General features: G+C 47.5%; 1 protein-coding gene across 1 annotated transcript; it reads right to left on the bottom strand.

Annotated features, from left to right (window-relative positions):
* Nucleotides 1-9,024: 9,024 nt before the first annotated feature.
* LOC116967333 (beta-microseminoprotein-like) lies at nt 9,025-11,799 on the bottom strand. The gene is made up of 4 exons (XM_033013839.1): nt 11,743-11,799; nt 11,354-11,438; nt 10,456-10,591; nt 9,025-9,258 (listed from the first exon to the last, which is right to left on the bottom strand). The coding sequence occupies exons 1-4, from the start codon at nt 11,743-11,745 to the stop codon at nt 9,138-9,140; spliced, it is 345 nt and encodes a 114-aa protein (XP_032869730.1). The 5' UTR covers nt 11,746-11,799; the 3' UTR covers nt 9,025-9,137.
* Nucleotides 11,800-23,670: the final 11,871 nt, after the last annotated feature.

Here is a 23,670-nt window from a genome sequence, read left to right as displayed (position 1 = left end):
CCAGGGTGTTGGGTAAGTTCACGCCGGCCCCGCGGTAGAAGTTGTCGCGCGGGCCGGCAGTGGTGGCTTCTTCTTCCCCCGGGCCCCCCACGAGGGATCCCGGGCTGTAGACGCCGCGCTAGCTGGAACTCTGCAGACCGCGGCTTCAGGCTGCGACTTCAGGCTGCCGGCTGCCCCGGGCCAGCGAAACGGAGCGCTCCCCTCCAGCGAGCCCCGGCGAGGGCTCACCCGCTCCACAACGAGAGTCCACGCTGCGCCCGCCGCTGGAGCCTCGGGCGTGTATCCGGGAAAGGCCGCGCCGATCCTTGATGTTAGGCCACGGGGGAGGCGACCTGGAAAAACTCGCCTCTCCATGGAGGAGGCGACCGAAGCGGTTTCCCCCTTACCCCCCCACACCACCCCCCACACAAAACACACGACGATGCCATCAGACAGTTTGGAAATGTTAATTTGGTCCCACAGTAAGTCACTGGTATAAATTGTGTTGACTTGCGCTCCTGCGCTGTACTCTGTAGAACTCCACGAAACATAGAACATAGGTGCAGGAGTAGGACATTCGGCCTTTTGAGGCAGCACCGCCATTCAATATGATCGTGGCTGATCATCCAAAATCAGAACCCCGTTTCTGCCTTTCCCCACATCCCTTAATTCCGACAGCCGCAAGAGCTATATCTAACTCTCCCTTGAAGACATCCAACGAATTGGCCTCCACTGCCTTCTGTGGCAGAGAATTCCACAGATTCGCAACTCTCTGGGTGAATTTTTTCCTCATCTCAGTCCTAAATGGCCTACCCCTTATGCTTAAACTGTGACCCTTAGTTCTGGACTACCCCAACATGAGGAATAATTTTCTGTATTAGGCTTGTCCAATTCCTTGAGAATTTGATATGTTTTTATAAAATACCCTCTCATCCTCCTAGATTCCAGTGAATATAAGCCCAGTCGTCCCATTCTTTCACCATATATCAGTCCCGCCATCCCGGGAATTAATCCGGTGAACCTACGCTGCACTCCCGCAAGAGCAAGAATGCCCTTCCTCAAATTAGGAAACCAAAATTGCACACAATACTCCAGGTGTGGTCTCACCAGGGCCCTGTACGACTGCAGTTGGACCTACTTGCTCCGATGCTCAAATCTCTCGCTATGAACATGCATTTGCTTTCCTCACAGCCTGCTGCACCTGGCCTCTGGCACACTCTATTGCAAACTTTGTGAGTGCAATACCCACCCCTCCATCACATCCTTCGGCACCATGCAGAGCGCCACAACACCTACCAGAGGCTCCTCTTCCGTACGCCTATTTCTTATTAAAATAATGGTCCAGAAGATGTAAAGAGAATATGTTTGCTATGCGTTTATTGCGATGCAGACATTACATGCAAGAGTCAAGGCTCCTGTATCCCATTGACGAAAGACTCCACATGGGAATGGAGCTGCCTGTTTATTCCACCTCATTTTCCATTAGCTGTATGCACTGGACATTGGACAGACGGGTCATTCGTCAGGTGCACACGATACACACAAGCCTTCTGATCGAGACTTACGGTACAACCTTCAGGGTAACTAGTTGGCATGAAAAGCCTGTGGAACAGATAGAGAACCAATTATGAACTATTCGGAATCACAGAAAAGATGCTCATAGAAGGAAGCCCTCGGGTACTTCCCCACAACCATAACACTATTAAGCACTACAATCTCAAAATTATCTCTGATCTACATATGGTGTTGCTGCTGCAATTAAGAATTACATTGTTCCGTTTCAGGACATACGACAACAAAACACTATTGATTCTTAAAATTCCGTTTGCCACAATTATCCAGAGTGGCAACAACGGTGTTGGAGGAATCAGGGGTTATGGGCGTTGCGCTGAAGGGCCTGTGTCCGTGCTGTGTGAGTCTATGGTTTGCTTCAAGTATTACCGTCCACCACGCCATTACATCCGTCTATTCCTCCGCCAAGCCGCCACCAGTCCTACATAGAATTAGATCCCGGGTCAAGCCTTCCCTTGTGTCATAGAAACATAGAAAATAGGAGCAGGAGTAGGCCATTCGACCCTTCGAGCCAGCACCGCCATTCATTGTGATCATGGCTGATCGTCCCCTATCAATATCCCGTGCCTGCCTTCTCCCCATATCCCTTGACTCCACTAGCCCCTAGAGCTCTGTCTAACTCTCTCTTAAATCCATCCAGTGATTTGGCCTCCGCTGCCCTCTGGGGCAGGGAATTCCATAAATTCACAACTCGCTGGGTGAAAAAGTTTTTTCTCCCCTCAGTGTTAAATGACCTCCCCTTTATTCTAAGACTGTAGCCCCGTGTGTCAGGTTTGGTACGGATATGGAGAGGCCGGCGTTCGGGGGTGTTCTGTATAGTATGCCCGTCTATTTCCAACCCATCGCCAAGCCACACGGATGTGTTCGTGGCTTCAGCGACACCCAACCGTGCCACGTGGCTCCATTTCAGCCACCGCGATCAGATCGTGTGAGCTGAACGATGTAGGATTACTTACAGATCACAGCATGCAGAACCTTCGGACGTACACGTGCATTGGTGGCATTTGGAGTTTTTCCATTTATCGTCTAATTTATGATGCGTCTCGTCGAAGTTATCAATGCACGTGTGGAGCGCCGGGAATATTCCCGCAGCTGTTGGTGATAAAGAGAGCGGTTGGTCAGTGTCCCATCTGGGAGTGGAGTAACCCGACGTCGTGGCGAAGCCCTGGTGCTGGCTCAACCAACGCACCCAGGAAATGTGCCATTCAGGTGTTTGGGAAGAGTCAGGGTCTGTTCCAGGTAGCACTGAACGGGCCTGGGCCTTGGTGTCACGCTGCCGTTTCACCCGGGTTCTGTCTGAAACGGCCCGACATAACACCCAGCCCGCGGCGCCGAGCCGCCCTGGAGCGTCTTCATGGCGCCATTGGGCACCACGTGCTCTTTTGCAATGGACAGTTGGGCGCCGCCGTGACCCAAATAGGGACAGACAGTCGGGTCGGTTAGAGCCCTCGTCTACCTGGCGCCGCGACCCACTGATGGCCCGCTTGTCCAGGCCACCCTCTTATCTTCCCTCTCCCCTCCGTACTAAAAAAAATCCTACCAGCGTTTATTCATTTAAACACAGATACAGAGTAGTAACAAAATCAAGACTGCCATTGGCAGTTTACAATCTAACAGTTATAAGATAAATATATTATCAATTTTATCTACAACAGACTCGACCCCCGCGGCGACCACCCATCACGGGTGGCCTCCAGAGTTCCCACGGACACTGTGTGTTCCCTCTCCAGGGACTCGCGGGCACGGACGTAGACCTGGAAGAGGGACAGGCAGCCGACTCGGGCAGAAGCCTCAACTGGACCCGTGAATGGCCATCTTGGCCGGGTCCAGGAGCAAACCGACAGGGACACCCGCTCCCCCACCAACCTCCCACCCCCTTCTCCCTCCTCCAGACCCTCCCCCGTCCGCACCGGGTGACCAAAGATCAGGATGATGGAACTGAAGCGGAGCCAGTAAGGAGGGAGCAGCCCATTCTCGTAGCTCACTCCATACTTTGGTAGGCCTCGCCGTTGCCCCTGGTTAAAGTAGGAACCCTTGACACAATAGGATCTAGGCTGCGGGTCCCAGGACCGGTCACTGGTTTGGGAGGAACTTCTGGGGGCACTTTCACCATTCTCAGGGAAAACGTATCTCGGCGAATGAGGAGCTGGCGAGATGCCGCCATTCTTACAGAATAGCGTGGATTCCATTACGAGCCCAGCATGACCTGTTCTATCAAAAACTGTTGAGGTTCAAATATTATCCTGGTTCAGGGGCGACTGCATATCATTCTGAGGAGATCCCCTGGACACGGTTGCGTGCCTCAGCTGAAGTGCAATAGAGGAGCGCTCCCTCAATTGAGAATTGGTCGGGGCATCAACTCCACTATCCTCAGACTCCAACCCGATCGAGGAACAGGCGGGATGTCAAAGGTGACGGGCGTTGGCGCTGGACCTGAATATGGTGTACCGCTCCCCAATGTCGGCTAAGTATTAGCGACGGATCTGAGAGAAAGATTGACATAGATAGATTACCGTTTGCCTTATGTGTCTGAACGTAGCAGGCGGAATCCGTCAGCTGAACAGCGAGAAGCAGCAGAGCGATGCACATAATAAAGTTCTGCAAGGGGGGGGGGGGGGGGGGGGGGGGGAGAAAGAGAGAGCTTATTGAACGACCTGGTTAACACTGCAACATGTCCGTGTCTCTGCTACCTCGGACTGCGGTTGTGCAGCGACTTGGAGCTGCGCTGGGTCGTTTACTGAAGACCAAGCAATAGACAGACGCACAAATTGATCCGTACATACCATGATCTGCCAACCAGGTCGCTTCTCCCTAGTGTCCGAGTTGACAAGCTCTGTTCCGCTGCCGACGTCATTCCCCACTCTCGAGAACCGGCCTTTTAACTTAAGCTTGATGCTGCCAATGGCCAGTCCACTCAGAGTAGAGGTTTTGTTCCGCTGGGCCTCCACAACCAGTGCCCCCCCCCCCCCCCCTCCCCCCACCCCCTCCCTCCTCTGTAATAGCTGCTGAAACGTCTCAATCCTTTGAAGATGTTGTCCTCCTTTTCCTGATGGGAGTCCTGAGATCCACTCTCACTGCTGCCCCACTGTGATTCCTGCTACTATCTGCTACCCTTTGCCCCGCCCCTCCTTTATTCCAGTTCTCCCCGCCCCTTCCCTTTAATTTCACCCCAACCAGTCTGAAAAGTGTCCCGTCCCGAAATACCACCCATCTATGTTCCCCAAAGATGTTGCCTAACCCACGGAGTTACTCCAACATATTGCGTCTTATTTTGTATTTTAAATCTTGTTACAGGCCCTGCCTTCAGTGCCTCGTCTGGCAACTCATGCACCCACCACCCTCCGTGTGAAAAAGTTGACGCCGGCGCTCCTATTAAATGTCTCCTTAAATTCATATCCTCTGGTGATTTATTCCCCAACTCCGCGTAAAATACTCTGCACATTGAATCTATCTATTTCCTTTATGATTTTACACACCTCTATGTTCACACCTCATGCGTCTGCGCTGCCAAGGTTTAATTCACAGCGTCCCCAACCTCTCCCTATAGCTCAGGCAATCGAGTTTTGACAACATCAGTTTATCGAAGACCAAACAACAGCCAAATGCCGAAAGCTGCACCGTACATACCATGATCTCCCAACAGGTCGCTTCTCCCAAGTGTCTGAGCGGGCTACTTCTTTCCTGGTGACACCGCCTGCAGATTTGATTGTCCGCTCTCGAGAACCGGTCTTTTAACTGTTCCTTCTGCTACAGTGACCAATCCACTCAGAGTAGAGGTGGGCTTCCGCTGGCCCCACCTTTCACCCCACTGACCTCCACGGCAAGTGCTCCTCCTCTGTGGTTACCCGCTGCTACCTGCGACTCTTTAGTCTCCCCTTCCTCTCCTCGTGTTATCTCCCCCCCCCCCCCCCCCCCCCCCCCCCCCCCCCCACCAACCACCACCCAGTCAGAAGTGATCCAACCCGAAACTCTCGTCATCGATGCTGCCTGACCCACTGACTTAATCGACCATTCTGTGTATTTTGTTGTTTAGAGTCATACGTTGTGGAAACAGACGCTTCGGCGCAACTTGCCCACGCCGGCCAACAATGTTCCAGCTACACTGGTCCCACTTGCCTGCGCCTGGTCCATACCCCTCCACACCTGTCCTAGCCATATACCTGTCAAACTGTTTCTTGAACGATGGGATAGTCCCAAACTCAACTACCTACTCTGGCAGCTGTTCCATACACCCACCACCCTTTGTGTGATAAAAAATACCCCTCGGATTCCTATTAAATCATTTCCCCTTCACCTTGAACCTGTGTCCTCCGGTCTTCGATTCCCCTATTCTGGGCAAGGGACTCTGTGCATCTACCCGAACTATTCCTCTCATGATTTTGTATACCTCTATAAGACCCCCCCCCCCTCATCTTCCTGCACCCCATAGAATAGAGACACAGCCTATCCAACCTCGCCCTAAAGCTCACACCCTCTATTTCTCGCAGCATCCTCGTAAATCTTTTCTGAACCCGTTCAAGCTTGACAATATCTCTCCTATAACATGGTGTCCAGAACTGAACACAATATTCTAAATGCGGTCTCATCAACATCTTATACAACTGCGACATGGCCTCCCAACTTCTATACTCAACACCCTTCCTCCGCCGACCTGGCCAATCGATCTAGATCCTTCTGCAATGTTTCACAACCATCTTCGCTATCTGCCACTCACTAAAACCACTCATCAGCAAACTTGCTTATCTTGCCCTGTATGTTCTCATTCAAATCGTTGATACAGATGTGAAATAGTAACGGGCCCAGCCTGACACCGGCTACGGGTGCTGTCTGTACGGACCTACGTGGGTTTTCTCCGAGATCTTCGGTTTCCTCGCACGCTCCAAAGACGTACATGTTTGTAGGTTAATAGGCTTGGTAAATGTAAAAAAAATCCCTAGTAGCATAGTGTTAATGTGCTAGGATCGCTGGTCGGCGCGGACCCGATGGACCGAAGGGCCTGTTTCTGTTCTGTAACCCTAAACCAAATTAAACTAAAACCACTAGTCACAGGCCTCCAGTCCAAGAAGCAACCTTCCACCATCACTCTCCGCTTCCTTCCATGGAAACCATTTTGCTATCCATTCCGCTATCTCTCCTTGGATCCCATGCGATTTAACCTCCCAGAGCAGCCTGCCATGCGGAAACGTGTTGAATGCCTTACTGAAATCCATGCACTCAGCACCTAAAGCTCTGCCCTCATAGACCTTTTTGGTCACGTCTTCAAAAATATCAGAGTTATGAGACACGACCTCCCATGCACAAAACCATGCTGACTATCTCTAATCAGCCCCTGCCCATCCAACTGCCTGTATATCCTATCCCTCAGAATGCTCTCTAATATCTTTCCAACAACAGATGATAAGCTCACCGCCTATAGTTCCCAGCATTTTCTCAGCAGTCGTTCTTGAAACGAGGCACAACATTGGCCACCCTCCAGTCTTCCAGCACCTCTCCCGTATTTAAGGACGAATCGTAAAATTCAACCAGGGCTCCCGCAATTTTCTAACTTCCCACAATGTACTTGGATATATCTGATCAGGCCCTGGAGATTTATCTACCTTCATACACGACATTACCTTCAGTACTTCTTCGATGGTAATACTGACTGCTCTCAACACACTTCCATTGACTGCCCCAAGTTCTTCAGTCCTAATGTAAATACAGATCTGCGGTAAATACAGAGGAGAAATACTAATTGAAGACCTTGCCCGTCTCCTGGGGCTCCATATAGAGGTGACTGCTTTGCTTCCTGAGAGGTCCAACTCGCTCTCTAATTACCCTTTCCCCCCTTATGTATTTAATAAAGCTTTTGGGATTGTCCTTAATGCTACTCGCCAGAGCTATCTCCTGGCCCCTATTTGGCCTTTTGATCTCTTTTTTAAGTTTACTCCTTGGTTCCCGAAACTCCTCCAGGGTTGAACCTGATCCCAACTACCTATACCTGTCCCTTCTTGTTTTTGACCAACGCCCCAAATTTCACTAGTCAGCCAAACTTCTTTACATCTGCCTGTTTTGCCCTTCACTCCAATGGGAACGTACATATTCTGAGCTTTCGTCAGCACACTTTTAAAAACATCCCACTTAGCGGATGTTCCTTTCCCCTCGAATAACCTGTTCCAGTCAACTTCAGCGAGACCCTCAAAGTAGGCCTTACCCCAGATGAGCATTTTAACACGTGGACCCTCTCCGTGCCTGTCCACAACTATCTTAATCCTAATTGAACTGTGATCACTGGTCCCAAAAGGCTCCTCCACAATTACTTCATTAACTTGCCTACAAATTCCCAAATTCCAGCGTTGCCCTCTCGCGTGTAGGCCCCCCCCTAAATACTGCTTAAGAAAACGTTCCTGAATACGTTTGAGGAATTGCATCCCATTTAAACACTTCACACTATGATTTTCCTAGTCTATATTGGGAATGTTAAAATCCCCTACCACAACAACCTTATTAGACCCTCAGCTGTCTGCAATCTCCCGGCATATTTGTTCTTCTAATACCCGTTGACAATTCGGGGGACTGTAGTACACCCCCAACAAGGTGACCATCCCTTTCTTGTTCCACAGCTCCACCCATATAGCCACACTAGACAATCCATCCATAATGTCACTGCCATGATATCCCTCTTGATCAACAACCCCCCCCCCCTCCTCCTGTGCCATCACCCCTGTCTCTACAGAAGCTCATGCACCCCGGAACATTGAGCTGCCAGTCCTGCCCCTCCATTAACCAGGTTTCAGCCATGGCTACAACGTCCCAGTCACTCGTACCTATCCATGCACTAAGCCCATCTGCCTTAACCATCAGGCCCCTTGCATTAAAATACGTTTAAACCAACCCTCCTTCCTGGCTCTCCGCCATTCACCTGCCTTTACTGTCCACTGCCCTTTCCCACACCAACCTCCATACCAACATCAGGACTCTCACGGGACTTTATCCCTTATCCTGGTGATATAGCACTAAATTTGTGTTATTAATTGCAATGTAACCTATTATCACATCTATGCTGCATTCCAACATTTTATCAACTGCTGGTGTCGGTCAGTAGTCCTCTGTTTTGTTTCTCCCTCCTTGGTCCAGTTGTGAGCTCACATGCGGCACCGTCCCATCTGCAGGATGCAATCCAAGCTGAATTTAAGTGTGTAATATGATCAATGATTCTAAATACAACAAGCGCTTCTTTCAAAATTGTGGATAATTAAATATTTGAAATGTAATACTTTTCAGTTAAATGATTTATTTCACAGATGTTGCTACTGATATTAATGTTATCCCCTTCCCCACTTCCAGTTGAGCAGATTCTTAGAACGTTTACTTGCACGCACCCCAACTTACAATTTCTCAGACGCTCAAGTTCCCAAATGCGCCAAAACATTTCCCAAAGTCTCCTCATATTCACCCCCATTTCTTACAAAAATGATGAAACCGACGACAGAATATGTTTGGTATATGTTTATTGCGATGCAGACATTACATGCAAGAGGCAACGCTTCTGTATTCCATTGAGGAAATGTCTCCACATTGGAAGGGAGTGGCCGGCTTATTGCAGCTCATCTCTCAAGCACTGGACACTCGACAGACGGGTCGGACTCCACGTGGACTCGAAACTCACAAGCTTCACGATCGAAAAGTACGTTACAACCTTTTGGGAAACTAGTTGGCGTGGAATACCTGAGGAACAGATCAGAGATTCAATGGTGAACGATTCGGAACGTCAAAATCACCAAGGATGCTCACAAAAGCAAGCCCCCCTCGCCCCCCCCGCCCCCCCCCCCCCCCCCTCCCCCAGCCTTTTTCTCTGCAGCTATCAGGCTATTACTGTAAACACAACGACCTCCAAATGAGCTCCAGACTACATAGACTTGGGGATATTGTACTATTATTGTCTGTATGTATGCAATAGTAATCGGTTATGGTGGACAATCGGCAATAACGGACACTGCCTCATGATCAATTGTAACGAGGGTTTATAAATAAATAAAAAATAAATATATATATATATATATATATATGTGTGTGTGTGTGTGTGTGTGTGTGTGTGTGTGTGTGTGTGTGTGTGTGTGTGTGTGTGTGTGTGTGTGTGCGCGTGTGTGTGCGCGTGTGCGTGTGTGTGTGTGCGCGCGTGTGTGTGTGTGTGTGTGTGTGTTTGTGTGTGTGCGTGTGCATGTGCGTGTGTGTGTTTGTGTGAGTGTATACACATTAATTTTGAAAAAGGCACAAAAGTGTTGGAGTAACTCAGAGGCTCAGACTGCAACTCTTCTGCATCCTACACAAGTAAGACTGGATTTCATTTTTCTCTCTGGGACATATGACAACAAGACACTCTTAAACAAGAAGGGCATCGACGGAAAAGTCACCCATTCCTTCTCTCCAGAGATGCGGCCTGTCCCACTCCCACTGAGTTACTCCAGCCCATGCGGTTTTAAAAATATAAACCAACATCTGAAGTTCCATGTTCCATGTTAGACTTAAATGGGTTAGGGTGGGATTCGAGTAAAATGGGCAGTTGATGGTCGGCATGGGCTCGGTGGATTGAAGGGCCTGTGTCCTTGCCGTGTGCCTCTATGGCTGGCTCCGACAGTACATTATTATCACCCATGCAGTTCCTCCTTTCCTCCCTCCACCAAGACTCCTCCACCGATCCCAACCTAAAACCAGCTTCAGGCCCGAGCCTGTGTATCGGGTTTCGCGCAGAGATGGGAGAGTCGGCGCTCGGGCCGTTCCGTCGACTGTGCCTATCATGTCCTAATCCATCGCCAACCTCACACAGCTCACTGACTGGCATCGCCAATACCCACCCTAGCCCTACGATGCCATTTCAGCCGCTGGGGTCAGATCATGTGCTCTGGATGGCGGAGGATTACTTACATCTCACAGCATTCATAACCATTAGATGAACACACGCAGTTCAGACAGTTGGCATTTTTCCAACTTTCCCCGATGTGATGAGCCGTCCCATCAGATTTATCAATACACCCCAGGGGCGCCTTGGGTTTGCCTTTGGCTGTTGGTGATAAAAAAAAAACACAGCGGATGGTCAGTGTCTCATCGGGGAGTGGAGTGACCCGAGGACATGGGAGAGAGAGGGTCTCTTGTGGTCGCTCAACACCAACGCACCCATGAAATGAGCCGTTCGGACGTGTGAGAAGAGCCAGCATCCAGCCTCTTGTGTACTGACCCGGACCTGGCTCTTGGCCGCATGGTACCGTTCAACCCGGGTTCAGTCTGCCGCACCCCGACTTAACCCCCCCCCCCCCCTCCCCCCCCCCCCCCCCAGCGCTCCTGGAACGCCACCATCAAAGAGACTAGAGGAGCCACCATGGTGCCAGTGGGCACTGCGTGTTCTTTTTCAAGGGACAGCCGGGCGCCGTCGTAACCCCGGAATAGAGGCAGGCAGTCGGCTCGGGTGGAGCCCTTGGCTGCCTGGCGCCGGTTCCACTAATGACTAACTGGCGCGGCACAGCAGCGCAACGGTAAAGTTGTTGCCATACAGCACCAGAGGCCCGAGTTCAACCCGGATTACGGGTGCTGTGTGTAAGGAGTTTTGCGCATTCTCCCTGTGACCGCGTGGGTTTTCTCCGGCATTCCGGTTTCCTCGCACACTACAAAGACCTGCAGGTCTATAGGTTAATTGGCTGATGTAAATTGTCCCCAGTGTCCCTAATTGCCCCTAGTCCCTTGAACTCGTGTACGGGCGATTGTTGGTCCGCGCGGTCTCGGTGGGTCGAACTGCCAGATCTGAGAGAGATTCACATCAATCTATTACCTCTTTTGTCGTGTCGCTGAAAGAAGCAGGCGGATTCGGACAGCTGAGCAGCGAGAAGCAGCAGAGCGATGCACAAAAGGAGTTTCTGCGGAAGCATGGAGGGGGATAAATAAGGAGCTCGATGATCGACCTGCTTAAATTACGTATGCCCCTGTCCCACTTAGGAAACCTGAACGGAAACCGCTGGAGACTTTGCGCCCCACCCACCCAATGTTTCCGTGCGGTTCCCGGAGGTTGCAGGTAGTGGAAGCAGGTAGGGAGGCTGACAAAAACCTCCGGTGGGAAAGGGGCATTAGAGTGCAACATGTCCCTGTCACTGTCACCGCGGAAGGCGCCTGTACAGCGATCACCCAGCAACTGGCAGATGCTCAAAGCTGATCCGTACATACCATGATGTCCCAACCAAGCTGCTTCTCCCCAGTGTCTGAGCGATCAACCTCTGTCCCGCTGGCACCGTCTGCAGACTTTATTCTCCGCCTTGGAGAACCAGTATTTCAACTTTCACGAATAGAGGCGGAGTCTCGCTGGTCCCATCTTTCAACTCACTGGCCTCCGCAACCTCCATATCATCGCTCGAGCCATAGAGTCATGCAGCAAAGAAACTGCCCCTTAGGCCAACTTACCCATGCCGACCAACATATCCCACTCATGAAGATTGCCCCCGATGTTGGGGAAGTCCAGGACAAGGGGTCACAGTTTGAGGATAGAGGGGAAATCCTTTAGGACCGAGATGAGAAAAACATTTTCCACACAGAGAGTGGCGAATCTCTGGAACTCTCTGCCACAGAAGGTAGTTGAGGCCAGTTCCTTGACTATATTTAAGAGGGAGTTAGATGTGGCCCTCGTGGCTAAAGGGGATCAGAGGGTATGGAGAGAAGGCAGGTACGGGATACTGAGTTGGATGATCAGCCATGATCATATTGAATGGCGGTGCAGGCTCGAAGGGCCGAATGGCCTACTCCTGCTCCTAATTTCTATGTTTCTATGAAATAGGTAACGTTTCGGTCCGAAACCCTTCTTCAGACTGATGTAGGGTGGGGAGGGCAGGGAGAAGAAAGGAGAAAGGAAGAGGAGGAGCCAGAGGGCTGAGGGGTGGGAGGAGACAGCTCGAGGGCTAAGGAAGGGAAGGAGACAACAAGGGCTAACAAAATTGGGAGAATTCAATGTTCATGCCCACCGGATGCAGGCTCCCCAAACGGAATATGAGCTGCTGTTCCTCCAATTTCCGGTGTTGCTCACTCTGGCAATGGAGGAGACCCAGGACAGAGAGGTCGGATTGGGAATAGGAGGTGGAGTTGAAGTGCTGAGCCACCGGGAGGTCAGGTAGGTTCTTGGGGACCGAGCGGAGGTGTTCGGCGAAACGATCGCCCAACCTCCGCTAGTCTCACCGATGTAGATCAGCTGACATCTAGAGCAGCGGATGCAGTATATGAGGTTGGAGGAGATACAGGTGAACCTCTGTTGCACCTGGAACGACCGCTTGGGTCCTTCAATGGAGTCGAGGGGGGAGGTAAAGGGACATGTGTTGCATTTCTTGCGGTTGCAGCGGAAAGTGCCCGGGGAGGGGCTGGTACGGGAGGGAAGGGAAGAATTGACAAGGGAGTTGCGGAGGGAGTGGTCTTTGCGGAAGGCAGACATTGGGGGAGATGGGAAGATGTGGCGAGTGGTGGGGTCACGTTGGAGGTGGCGAAAATGAGTAGGCTTATTTGTTGTATGTGACGGCTAGTGGGGTGAAAGGTGAGGACTAGGGGGACTCTGTCCTTGTTGCGAGTGCGGGGATGGGGAGAGGGAGTAGTGTTGCGGGGTATGGAAGAGACCCTGGTGCGAGCCTCATCTATGGTGGAGGAGGGGAATCCCCGTTCCCCGAAGAACGAGGACATTTCAGATGTCCTGGTGTGGAACGTCTCATCCTGGGAGCAGATGCGACGTAGGCGGAGGAATTGGGAGTAGGGGATGGAGTCCTTACAGGAGGCAGGGTGGGAAGAAGTGTAGTCCAGATAACCATGGGAGTCAGTGGGTTTATAGTGGATGTCGGTCAGGAGTCTATCACCTGCGATGGAGATAGTGAGGTCAAGGAATGGTAGGGAAGTGTCGGAAATAGAAATTGAATTATTCCGTAACTTTTTAAGAGAACAGTTGAAGTGGGAAGGAATAAAAACACATATAGGCTGTGGGCCGAGCATCAAAAATGTGTCTAGAAATCGATTTTCGTGACCCTCGTCACGGAACTACATGAAAATTTCCACAGATTTAGATGAAATACAATTGAAAAGGAAGTCCAGACAGTTGAACATTAATTAATTAAACTAATTAGAAAATGAGATCGGGAAAGCAAGCGCCATCTGGTGGCCAATGCCCATATTACACCATGGGCAGCCTATTTCCGTGTTGCAGTCCATTTAAACTATATATTATTATACCAGTATATATATAGATATATATATATACATCTATATATATGACCGTAATCATATATAATTAAGTATAATTATATTATATAAAAATAATATGATGAATATAATTGTGAGTGTTTTTTTAATGACACTATCGCAGAGGTCCTGCTCCTGAACCAGCCTAATAAATGGGTGAGGGCAGTTCTTGTGGGTTTCTCCCTTTACTGAACCCCACTGACTGCCAGTGTGCAGAGTTGGGGTCACGGCCATAGTGGGACTGGGGCAGTTCCAGGCTGGGGGACAGTCCTGCAAGGCATCTACCAGTCGCTTTAATAGGAAATTTAATGAGACTGCAGCAGAGGTCCCAGGTTTTAAGGGCTCATGAACCTGCCTAATTAAAGGGTCAGGACAGACCCTCTGGGTTCCCCCGTTTACTGAACCCCACTGACTGCCATAGTGGGGAGAGTGGGGGTAACGGCCATAGTGGGACTGGGGCAGTGCCAGGCTGGGTGACAGACCTGTAAGAGACCTGTCTTATTTCTGATGTAAATGTCACATCCTGACCAAGAATCGAATGCTCTGATGTTTACTCGATGAGTATTCATTTTAAGCTACAATAAGCCTATATTTATGTTAGAGACCCCCCCCCCCCCCCGATGGTGCCTTTGCAAATGAGGGCTATTACCTTTAATCTAAAATGGTTGCATTGTTTGAGTATCTGTAGTTTGTGTGTGTGTCTGTGTATACCTGTCAAACGTGTATCTGTGGATGTGTGGATGTTAGTGTGTATGTATGTGTGGATGGATGGATGTGTGAATGGATGGATGTGCCAATTTATGTGTTGATGTGTATGTGTGTGTATGCATGGAAGTGTGCGTACGGATGGATGTGCGGATGTGTATATGTATGTGTGGATGGGTGGGTGAACTGTCGCATTGTCATTCACCAGCACGCCATTATCATAAGTAATTCACTCATTGTTTAAATAATTTGACCAAATAAACAGTGAAACGATCGACATTAAAAATAAAACTTTATATAATCATTTATTTCCCCCAATTTATTTGTTTGCATCACATCTGCTCTTCATCTGAATATTCTTCATCAGATTCCAAGTTTTTTGATAAGTTTTGATAAGTCCATTGATGTTAGTTGAACTTCAAGTGGAGGGTTAGGCAGAGGCTACAAAAAAAAAACATTGCATAGTAATTAAGTCTGCATGGACTTCAATTTATAACATTTCAACTTCTTCTTAATGTTAATGAGAATAACACTACCATGCTTGTTACTACCATTAATAAATTAGCTCAAGTTCAAATTTACATACACCAATTCCTTTCTACATAAAATCAGCCATTTCTGACCATTTCTCACTCCAATGGAAGCCTATAAAGTGCAGTGTATAATTCCTCCGTTTTTCTCCCGTGGCCGGAGCCTGGAAACGGCCGCTACCGACGGCACTATTTACCGCCCCCCCCCCCCCCTCCCCGCGGAGAGGATCCAAACACACTCCGCGTTCGCGAATCTACCGCATCTTAATTGAGATCGCGGCTTCACTATGTTAAGTACATAGGCCCCGCGGTTTGAGCACTTTCCCCCGGTAAGTTATCGCAGGCAGCTCCGAGAATAGATGTTAAAGAAAACTTATTAGACTTCAACAGTGGACTAACAGTCATTAGTGGAAATGTTTAATTTACTTTGTTATGGGTACACATAGTTTAGGCCATCAACTTCATGAATGAATGAATGCATGAATGAATGAATGAATGAATGAATGAATGAATGAATGAATGAATGAATGAATGAATGAATGAATGGATGAATGAATGAATGAATGAATGAATGAATGAATGAATGAATGAATGAATGAATGAATGAATGAGTGAATGAGTGAATGAATTAGTGAGTGAATGAGTGAACGAGTGAGTGAATGAATGAGTGAATGAATGAGTGAATGAATGAATGAATGAATGTGTGAATGTCCAGCCTCCAAATTGTCATAAATTCAGACTTTAGATCTTACCTTTCAGTTCCAGTTGATTCACAAAGTTTGACTGGTTTCACGAATTGGCTGTCCTCTCTGTGTTGCAGCACCTCAGCAGGGACTTTGCTTTCAAGGCTTTGTTCCACTTCTATCCACTTAGCTGCACTTTCTTCAGACTTCTTAATGCTTTTCTCACTAAATTCAATTACCCTGCTGCACGTTTCCACAACATGTAATCCACGGAACAACAAAGAACCTTCATTGGAATCTCCAGTAAAATTTTTATTTTTTATTTATTTAACCTTTATTTAACCAGGAGAAGTCTCATTGAGATTAAAAATCTATTTTACAAGAGAGTCCTGGCCAAGACAGGCAGCAGCACAGTTCCACAGTTACAGTTAATTTAAAAACAACAGAGAACATATAAATAGAGTCACAGTCAGAACATCATCAAACAAAGCATGTACAGACAGAAGAGCCCGCTTCAACATCATTAAGAAGGGATTTAAATCTGTTTATAGAAACCAGCTCCTTAAGTTTCGGTTCATTCTGCAGCTGGTTCCATGCGAAGGGAGCAGCATAACTAAATGCCCTTTCCCCCAGTTCAGTACGGACTTTAGGTACAGTTAGTAAGAACAAGTCCTCAGAGCGGAGCTGATAAGTTCCTGTGCTTTTTCGAATTACATACTTCTGCAGGTATGAAGGAAGAACACCGAGGATAGTCTTATAAATAAGGATATGCCAGTGATGGAGTCTGCGGGTGGACAGGGCAAACCATCCAACTTGAGCATACAAAGAGCAGTGGTGCGTGAGGGTTTTAAAATTAGTAACAAATCTCAGTGCTCCGTGGTAGACCGTGTCCAAAGACTGTAGGCATTTTGAAGATGCATTCATATATAAAACATCACCATAGTCCAACACAGACATAAACGTTGCAGCAACAAGTCTTTTTTTGGCTTCAAACGAAAAACAAGATTTGTTTCTAAAGTAAAAACCTAATTTTATCTTTAGTTTTTTCACAAGTTGCTGGATATGAGGTTTAAAAGAGAGAGAATCGTCAATTATAATTCCCAGATATTTATATTGAGACACAGATTCAATCACAGAGCCCTATAAAGTGGTGATAGGAGGGAGGTCCGAGGGCTTTGATTTAGCTTTAGTGAACAGCATGAGCTTTGTCTTGTCAGCATTTAAACAAGTTTTAAATCACACAGGTTACGTTGCACAGTGTTAAAAGCAGTTTGGAGCTGACAGAGAGCCTGATTTGAGGTAGACGCAGAGCAATATATCACTGTGTCGTCAGCATAAAAGTGAAAATTTGCGTTCGGAGCTTTATGATCTAGACTATTAATATAAATAGTAAATAATAAAGGTCCTAGAACCGATCCCTGTGGCACACCCTTGGATAAATTAAGAGAGCTAGAAGTAATACCTTCTGCTCGCACACACTGGGATCTGCCTGATAGATAGTTTTTAAACCAACAGACAGCTTGATCAGACAAACTGATGCTGCATAGTCTTTGTAACAATAAAGCATGATCCACAGTATCGAAAGCCTTTGATAGGTCAACGAAAAGGGCTGCACAGTGTTGCTTATTGTCTAAAAATTCAATAAAATCATTTACTGAATCTCCAGTAAAACAGGCATCAGTAGAAGCACTCTCAGCCACGTTGTGTGCTCCCTGCCTAGTTAGCCTGAAACCGCGTGGTTGGGCAACTGGCGTCCGACTCAATATTAAACGTGCTTTCATTGGTCTAAAAATACCCGAAAATGTACCGGTTTTTCTCTAATTTAATAAATATGTGCAAGCTTTGTTCTTGACGAGTTGCAGGGTGATTTATATAATATTTTTACACAATATGTGAACTTTTCACGTAATTTCGTAAGTAGGGTCACGAAACTGCACCAAAAAGGTTCCTCGGCCCACAGTTTATAAGCTTCATTGTAGTACGGAATGACTCGGACGAGACGTTAAGAAGATTTATGGCAAACAAACTTCAACCAATACCACACCTTCATCCTGATTGGAAGACACTGACTAAGGAGGGTGAAATGGTTATACATGACTGGCCTGAGAGCACTAAGCACATTCGGATGCATGGCAGAGAAGCAGAGGACATATTGAGAAAATGGACTTGGTGGGAAAGAGACTAGAACTGGGGACTGAATACTACCGTGCGCCCTTTGATTAGTTTTTGTACAGTTATTGATAGTGATTACTTTGTTCTTATTTTGGTTTCACAGGAGGATATACGATACGTTGCACACCCTTATGTTAGTTAGGCAGGTGGGACGAGGGGATAACAGACAACAATTAGTTTCAGTAGGTGTATTAGTGGGTGCTGTTGAATATGGATTAATTGGGTGTGACCAAATGCCAAGAGGGGCAAATGTAGAGAGTTTTGAGAATTGTAAGGACGATGAGTAGGTTATAGTTTGGGTAACCCTAGAGCTCACATACTGGCGAGCATGATGGGAAAATGGCCAAGATAGAACGTAGTTAAAATAGCCAAAAATGAAACATTCTGCTGAGAAGCGGGCATTTTACCGAACGTACGAATTGTTAAAGACATTTATTTGAAATGTCATCCAAGTTGCTACCAGAGTTACACGTCAGCTACATAATCGGCCATTCAATGTGAGTAGATATTTCACTCCAGTCTTCAGCTGCTCCCTGAATTTCCTCTGTGTCAGTGTATAGATACACGTGTTTGTGCACATACTGAGAATCTGCAACATATATCCAAACTCCTGCAGGATATATACCGGGTTGCTCAAATATCTATCGGTGAAAAATGGATTATATGCTTGCCATTTCAGAGAATGGACCACATAGGGAATCCAAAATAATATGAAATTGCCTGATATAGCGAAGAGCAAAATCATCGATTTTCTCCGGTTCTCCACCTCTGCATCCTTCTGGTTCTCATCGCTGTTCCGAAGTCGTCTGCGAACTCTATTGGCCGCTATGACATGTCTGACAGTTAACCCATTGAACACCAGGATTAAACCGATCGGTAACAACGGTGCTAAGATGCTGTCAAGTAACTCGAAACCTTTCCATTCCGACAAAGTGGCGTACTCCTCTGTGTAGGCGCAACGCCAAGGCATATTGTCAATTATAACAAAAGGCTCTATGGCAAAGTAAAAGGGGAACGATCGGGCGCAGCTGACGACAGGCACAGTCACCATAACCACACACGCTGCTCTCTCGCTGTTGTAGCGCTTACGTTGCTTTTGACAACAGACCGCCATAAAGCGATCGCAAGTGAAACTGACGGTGAACCAAACGGAACAGTCCATTGTCACTACTCTTAGTACTAGTGTCAGAGCGCAAACCGGAGTAATGTGCAAGGAACGAGAATAAACGTATATGTTATTAGTTTGTTGAATTGCAGCAACAATGACAACTACCATTAGATCCGCTGTTGCCATTCCCACTAGGTAACGGGTAATGCATTTGGAGAGACCACATTTTCCCCGGGAGAGGATCACAATCGCCGTTAAATTAACTGCAAGAAACAAAATAAAACGTTAGTTTCAACGAGCTAAAACCTGATCCAGTTTACTAAATTTCGGTTCGTAGAAATACTAAGAGAGGTGCTGATCGAAGAGGTTCTTACCGTCGGCCTCCTAAAGTCTACTACGCACTGATCACCTCAGTCATTTCGAGTCGTTGCGTCAATCGAAATGAACTTGTATCAGAGAGCATTAGACTCAGGTAGAACTGCTTCCTTAGGCATATCAGACGTAGCAAGTGGAAACACAGCCATAAAATCAAAATTGGCAAATGAATCAGAGAACGGAACACCGGAAGGTTTTTCAGCTAGTTGTGATAATTCAACAGGCATGTTGACAGACATGTATATATTTCTCACTCGCTGACTCTTGGTGGAAAAGTCTGTATTAATCAGACCCAGAGCTTGAAGAATAAGCGCCAGAAACAAGTTAAATACGGTTACATGCTGAAAAAATGTAAACATTAGGTCTAAATTAACTGGCCTGATTGCCAAAAGAACCAGACATCAATAAGAACAAAATGCCAGAAATAAAACAGACGCTGACGCCTGAACCTTCCGAAGAAACGCGTCAGTTGAGGTAGCATCTGGGCTGGGTATCAAAGCGACTATTCTTCGGAGCAGCAGGTAGAGAAAGGAAGGAGAACTGCACACAGGGCGGCACGGTGCGCAGCGCTAAATGTGCTGCCTGACAGCGACAACCACCCGGGTCTGATCCTGCACGGAGTTTGTACATTCTCCCCGTGATCTTCTTGGGATTTCTCCGGGATCTCCGGTATCCACCCACACTCCAAATATGCACAGGTTTGTAGGCTGATTGGCTTGGTACAATTGTAAATTGCCCCTAGTGTGCAGTCAGTGTGCGGGTATTGCTGGTTGGCGCGGACTCGGTTGATCGAAGGGGTACCTTTCCGCGCAGTTTTTCAGTACAAAACTAAACGTACTAGTCCCAGTATCTTACCAGGAATACCAACCGCCACAAGTAGAGGGTAGAAAGTACCGGCTATGTAGTAAATTGCTGGATATTCCATTTCCCATGTGAAGCAGCGAACAATCACACATAACTTTCCAAACTATCCATCTGTACTGGTGATTGAGTTAGCACCCATTTATACAAAAGAGGATATTCCTCTGAGACAATTAGCGTGACCGTCTCCTCTGGCACATCAGCCACAGCCCACGGAACAAACATCAACCATAACTGTTTTTTTCTCATTGCGCAAGGAATTTCTGTCCTCGAGGGATTACACGAAATGTTAATTTTAATGTTTTTTGTCACATTTTTACGAAAGGGAATGTTGCAAACGAGGTTAAAAGTTTCTTAAATGTGATTACTCCTGCGATCAATATTATTTCTAACATGAACAATGAACGTCAAATATTTAACATTAATAACATTAGGTGCACTGTGTTATTTAGTAAAATCAAGCTATAAGGAGTTTAAGAAGGAACTGCAGATGCTGGAAAATCGAAGGTACACAAAAATGCTGGAGAAACTCAGCGGGTGCAGCAGCATCTATGGAGCGAAGGAAATAGGCAACGTTTCGGGCCGAAACCCTTCTTCCGACTTCAGTCTGTAATGTAATTAAGGGTCTTAGTTTGGGAAGTAACGTTAGACATACGTCTTCCTTGAAAGGAATGGTTCACGCCACCATCTTGCCACTCGGAAGTTGTTATTCGCAGGATCAAACGTCACCGACGATGCTAATTAAACAATGGATGCATTTCCTGACTTCCAATGATATCAACACATCCAAGCAGATATTGGAGTCACTTGTGAGGAATACGGAGCGGCTGTTAAACGAAATCACGTGGAAAGTTTAGCTCTCAAGAAAGGAAAGATGGAAAATTCTGGGATCTACAGGCCAGTGAACTTAACATCTGCAGTTGCAAAGTTATTAGAGTTTCAAGGGGATAGGTTACACAGGAAAGGAAATATTCACATTTGAAGATGTGACCAAAAAGGTTGACGAGGGCAGAGTTGCAGATGTTGTGTACAGTGTATTTGGACTTCAGCAAAGCATTTGACAAGGTTCCACTTGATAAGCTGCTCTGGAATGTTAGATCGCATGGGATTCAAGGAGAGATAACCGGATGTATAGAAAATTGTCTTCACGGAAGGATGCAGAGGGTAATGGTCGAAGGTTGTTTCTCGGACTGGAGGCCTGTTGCTTGCCTCAGAGATCGATGCTTGGCCCATTACTGTTTCGCATGTATACAAATTACAGTGTGAGAATGTACATGGTAAGATTAGAAAGTTTGCAGATGACACAAAAGTGGGTTGGATTGCAGGTAGCGAAGCTGAATGTCAAACATTGCAGCGGGATCATGATCGATTAGGAATGGTGGATGGAAATTAATACACAGAAATGTGAGTTGTTACATGTTGGAAAGTCTTACATGACCAGGATCCACTCAGGGCTCTGCAGAGTGTTATAGAACCGAGGGATCTGGAATTGCAGGTACATAGGAGTTGGGAGGTCATGTTGCAGTTATTCAGGACATTGATAACACCGCATTTAGACCGTGTTTAGTTCTGGGCACATTTTTACGGGGAAGATGTCGTTGGAAAGCGTACAGGGAAGCTTTACGATGATGTTCACGTGGTGCGATGGTCTGAACTGAAGGAAGAGGTTAAGTTGGCTGGGACTATATTCCTTGAAACGCAGGAAGATGAGGTCTGATCTAACGGATGCGTATAAAGTTATGAGAGGAATAAATCCGGTGGATGCACAGGTTATATCCCTGTAGGGTAATCGATATTCAAAGGACGGTTGAGGTGAATGGGGCCGATATAATGGGAATCTGCGAGGTAGCTTTTTCACACAATTGGTGTATGAAACATTCAGACCTCATCTTCCTGCGTTTCAAGGAATGTAGTCCCAGCCAGCTTTACCTCTTCCTTCAGTTCAGGCCCACGTTACTAGGTGCTGACTGATTAATAATGTAACCAAAATGCTAATAGCGCATACATACTATAGATTCAAACAAAGTCCCCGTATCTAATGGGCGGCCTACAAACCTATCCAGCGCGCATCGGTACAGATCCGGATCTCCTCCCTTCACCGTGCGGCGGGAGCACCGGGTACCCGGGGGACAAACACGGCGACGCAGGCGATCGGAGCACCGAGCGTGGTGGAGAGGGAACTGGAGTCACAATCAATGGTTGGTCTGCAGCTGCACGTCGTGAGAGAGGAGAATGCCCGTCAGTAGATGTGTAGATCGGACGCGTCGCATCACGATACGAGACAGCAGGACATGGTTCCTTCACGGGAAGGAGATGTTGACCGTTGACGCCTGTAGATCCCTCCATCTGCACTCACCAGACATGAGCGCGGTGCTTTTTCGGAATTGTGAATGAAGCCCAAACGGCCCAATCCTTGTTGGTTTGAAGGCGAGCGACTTGGCCACTGGAGAGAGGTTTAAGTGGTTGGGTATCGCGTTTCAGTTGGAGTTGTTTCTGGACGGCAATTGCTGCAGTAGATGTTGGGGCACAGGAAGTACAGCACGGCTCAGCCGGGACATCAGGTGTTGGGCAGGAGAACCGAGTATTGGGTTAAGGGCGATGTTTCTCAGGTTTCGCAGATGAAACATCGGATTTAGCAAGGTGTGAGCGCTCCATCAATTGCTTGGCGCTCCGGACAGCCCGTTCTGCAAGTACGGTTGATTGTGGGAATTCTGGACTGCTGGTGACATGGCGAAAATCCCATCGTTGAGCAAAGTTTCTAAAACACTGGCTAATGGACTGACTGCCGTTATCTGACAAGTGGCGTGCGGGGGCACTCTGTACGGTGAAGTTGCGCGCCAGCTTTTGGATTACATAGAAACATAGAAATTAGGTGCAGGAGTAGGCCATTCGGCCCTTCGAGCCTGCACCGCCATCCAATATGATCATGGCTGATCATCCAACTCAGTATCCCGTACCTGCCTTCTCTCTATATCCTCGGATCCCCTTAGCCACAAGGGCCACATCTAACTCCCTCTTAATTATAGCCAATGAACTGGCCTCGACTACCCTCTGTGGCAGAGAGTTCCAGAGATTCAACACTCTCTGTGTGAAAATAGTTCTTCTCATCTCGGTTTTAAAGGATTTCCCCCTTATCCTTAAGCTGTGACCCCTTGTCCTGGACTTCCCCAACATCGGGAGCAATCTTCCTGCATCTAGCCTGTCCAATCCCTTAAGAATTGTATAAGTTTCTATAAGATCCCCTCTCCATCTCCTAAATTCTAGAGAGTATAAACCACGTCTATCCAGTCTTTCTTCATAAGACAGTCCTGACATCCCAGGAATCAGTCTGGTGAACCTTCTCTGCACTCCCTCTATGGCAATAATGTCCTTCCTCAGATTTGGAGACCAAAACTGTACGCAATACTCCAGGTGTGGTCTCACCAAGACCCTGTACAACTGCAGTAGAACCTCC

Source organism: Amblyraja radiata, chromosome 39 (assembly GCF_010909765.2).
Source record: "Amblyraja radiata isolate CabotCenter1 chromosome 39, sAmbRad1.1.pri, whole genome shotgun sequence".
In the NCBI taxonomy this organism is placed as follows: Eukaryota; Metazoa; Chordata; class Chondrichthyes; order Rajiformes; family Rajidae; genus Amblyraja; species Amblyraja radiata.
This window is presented reverse-complemented; position numbering and strand designations above follow the sequence as displayed.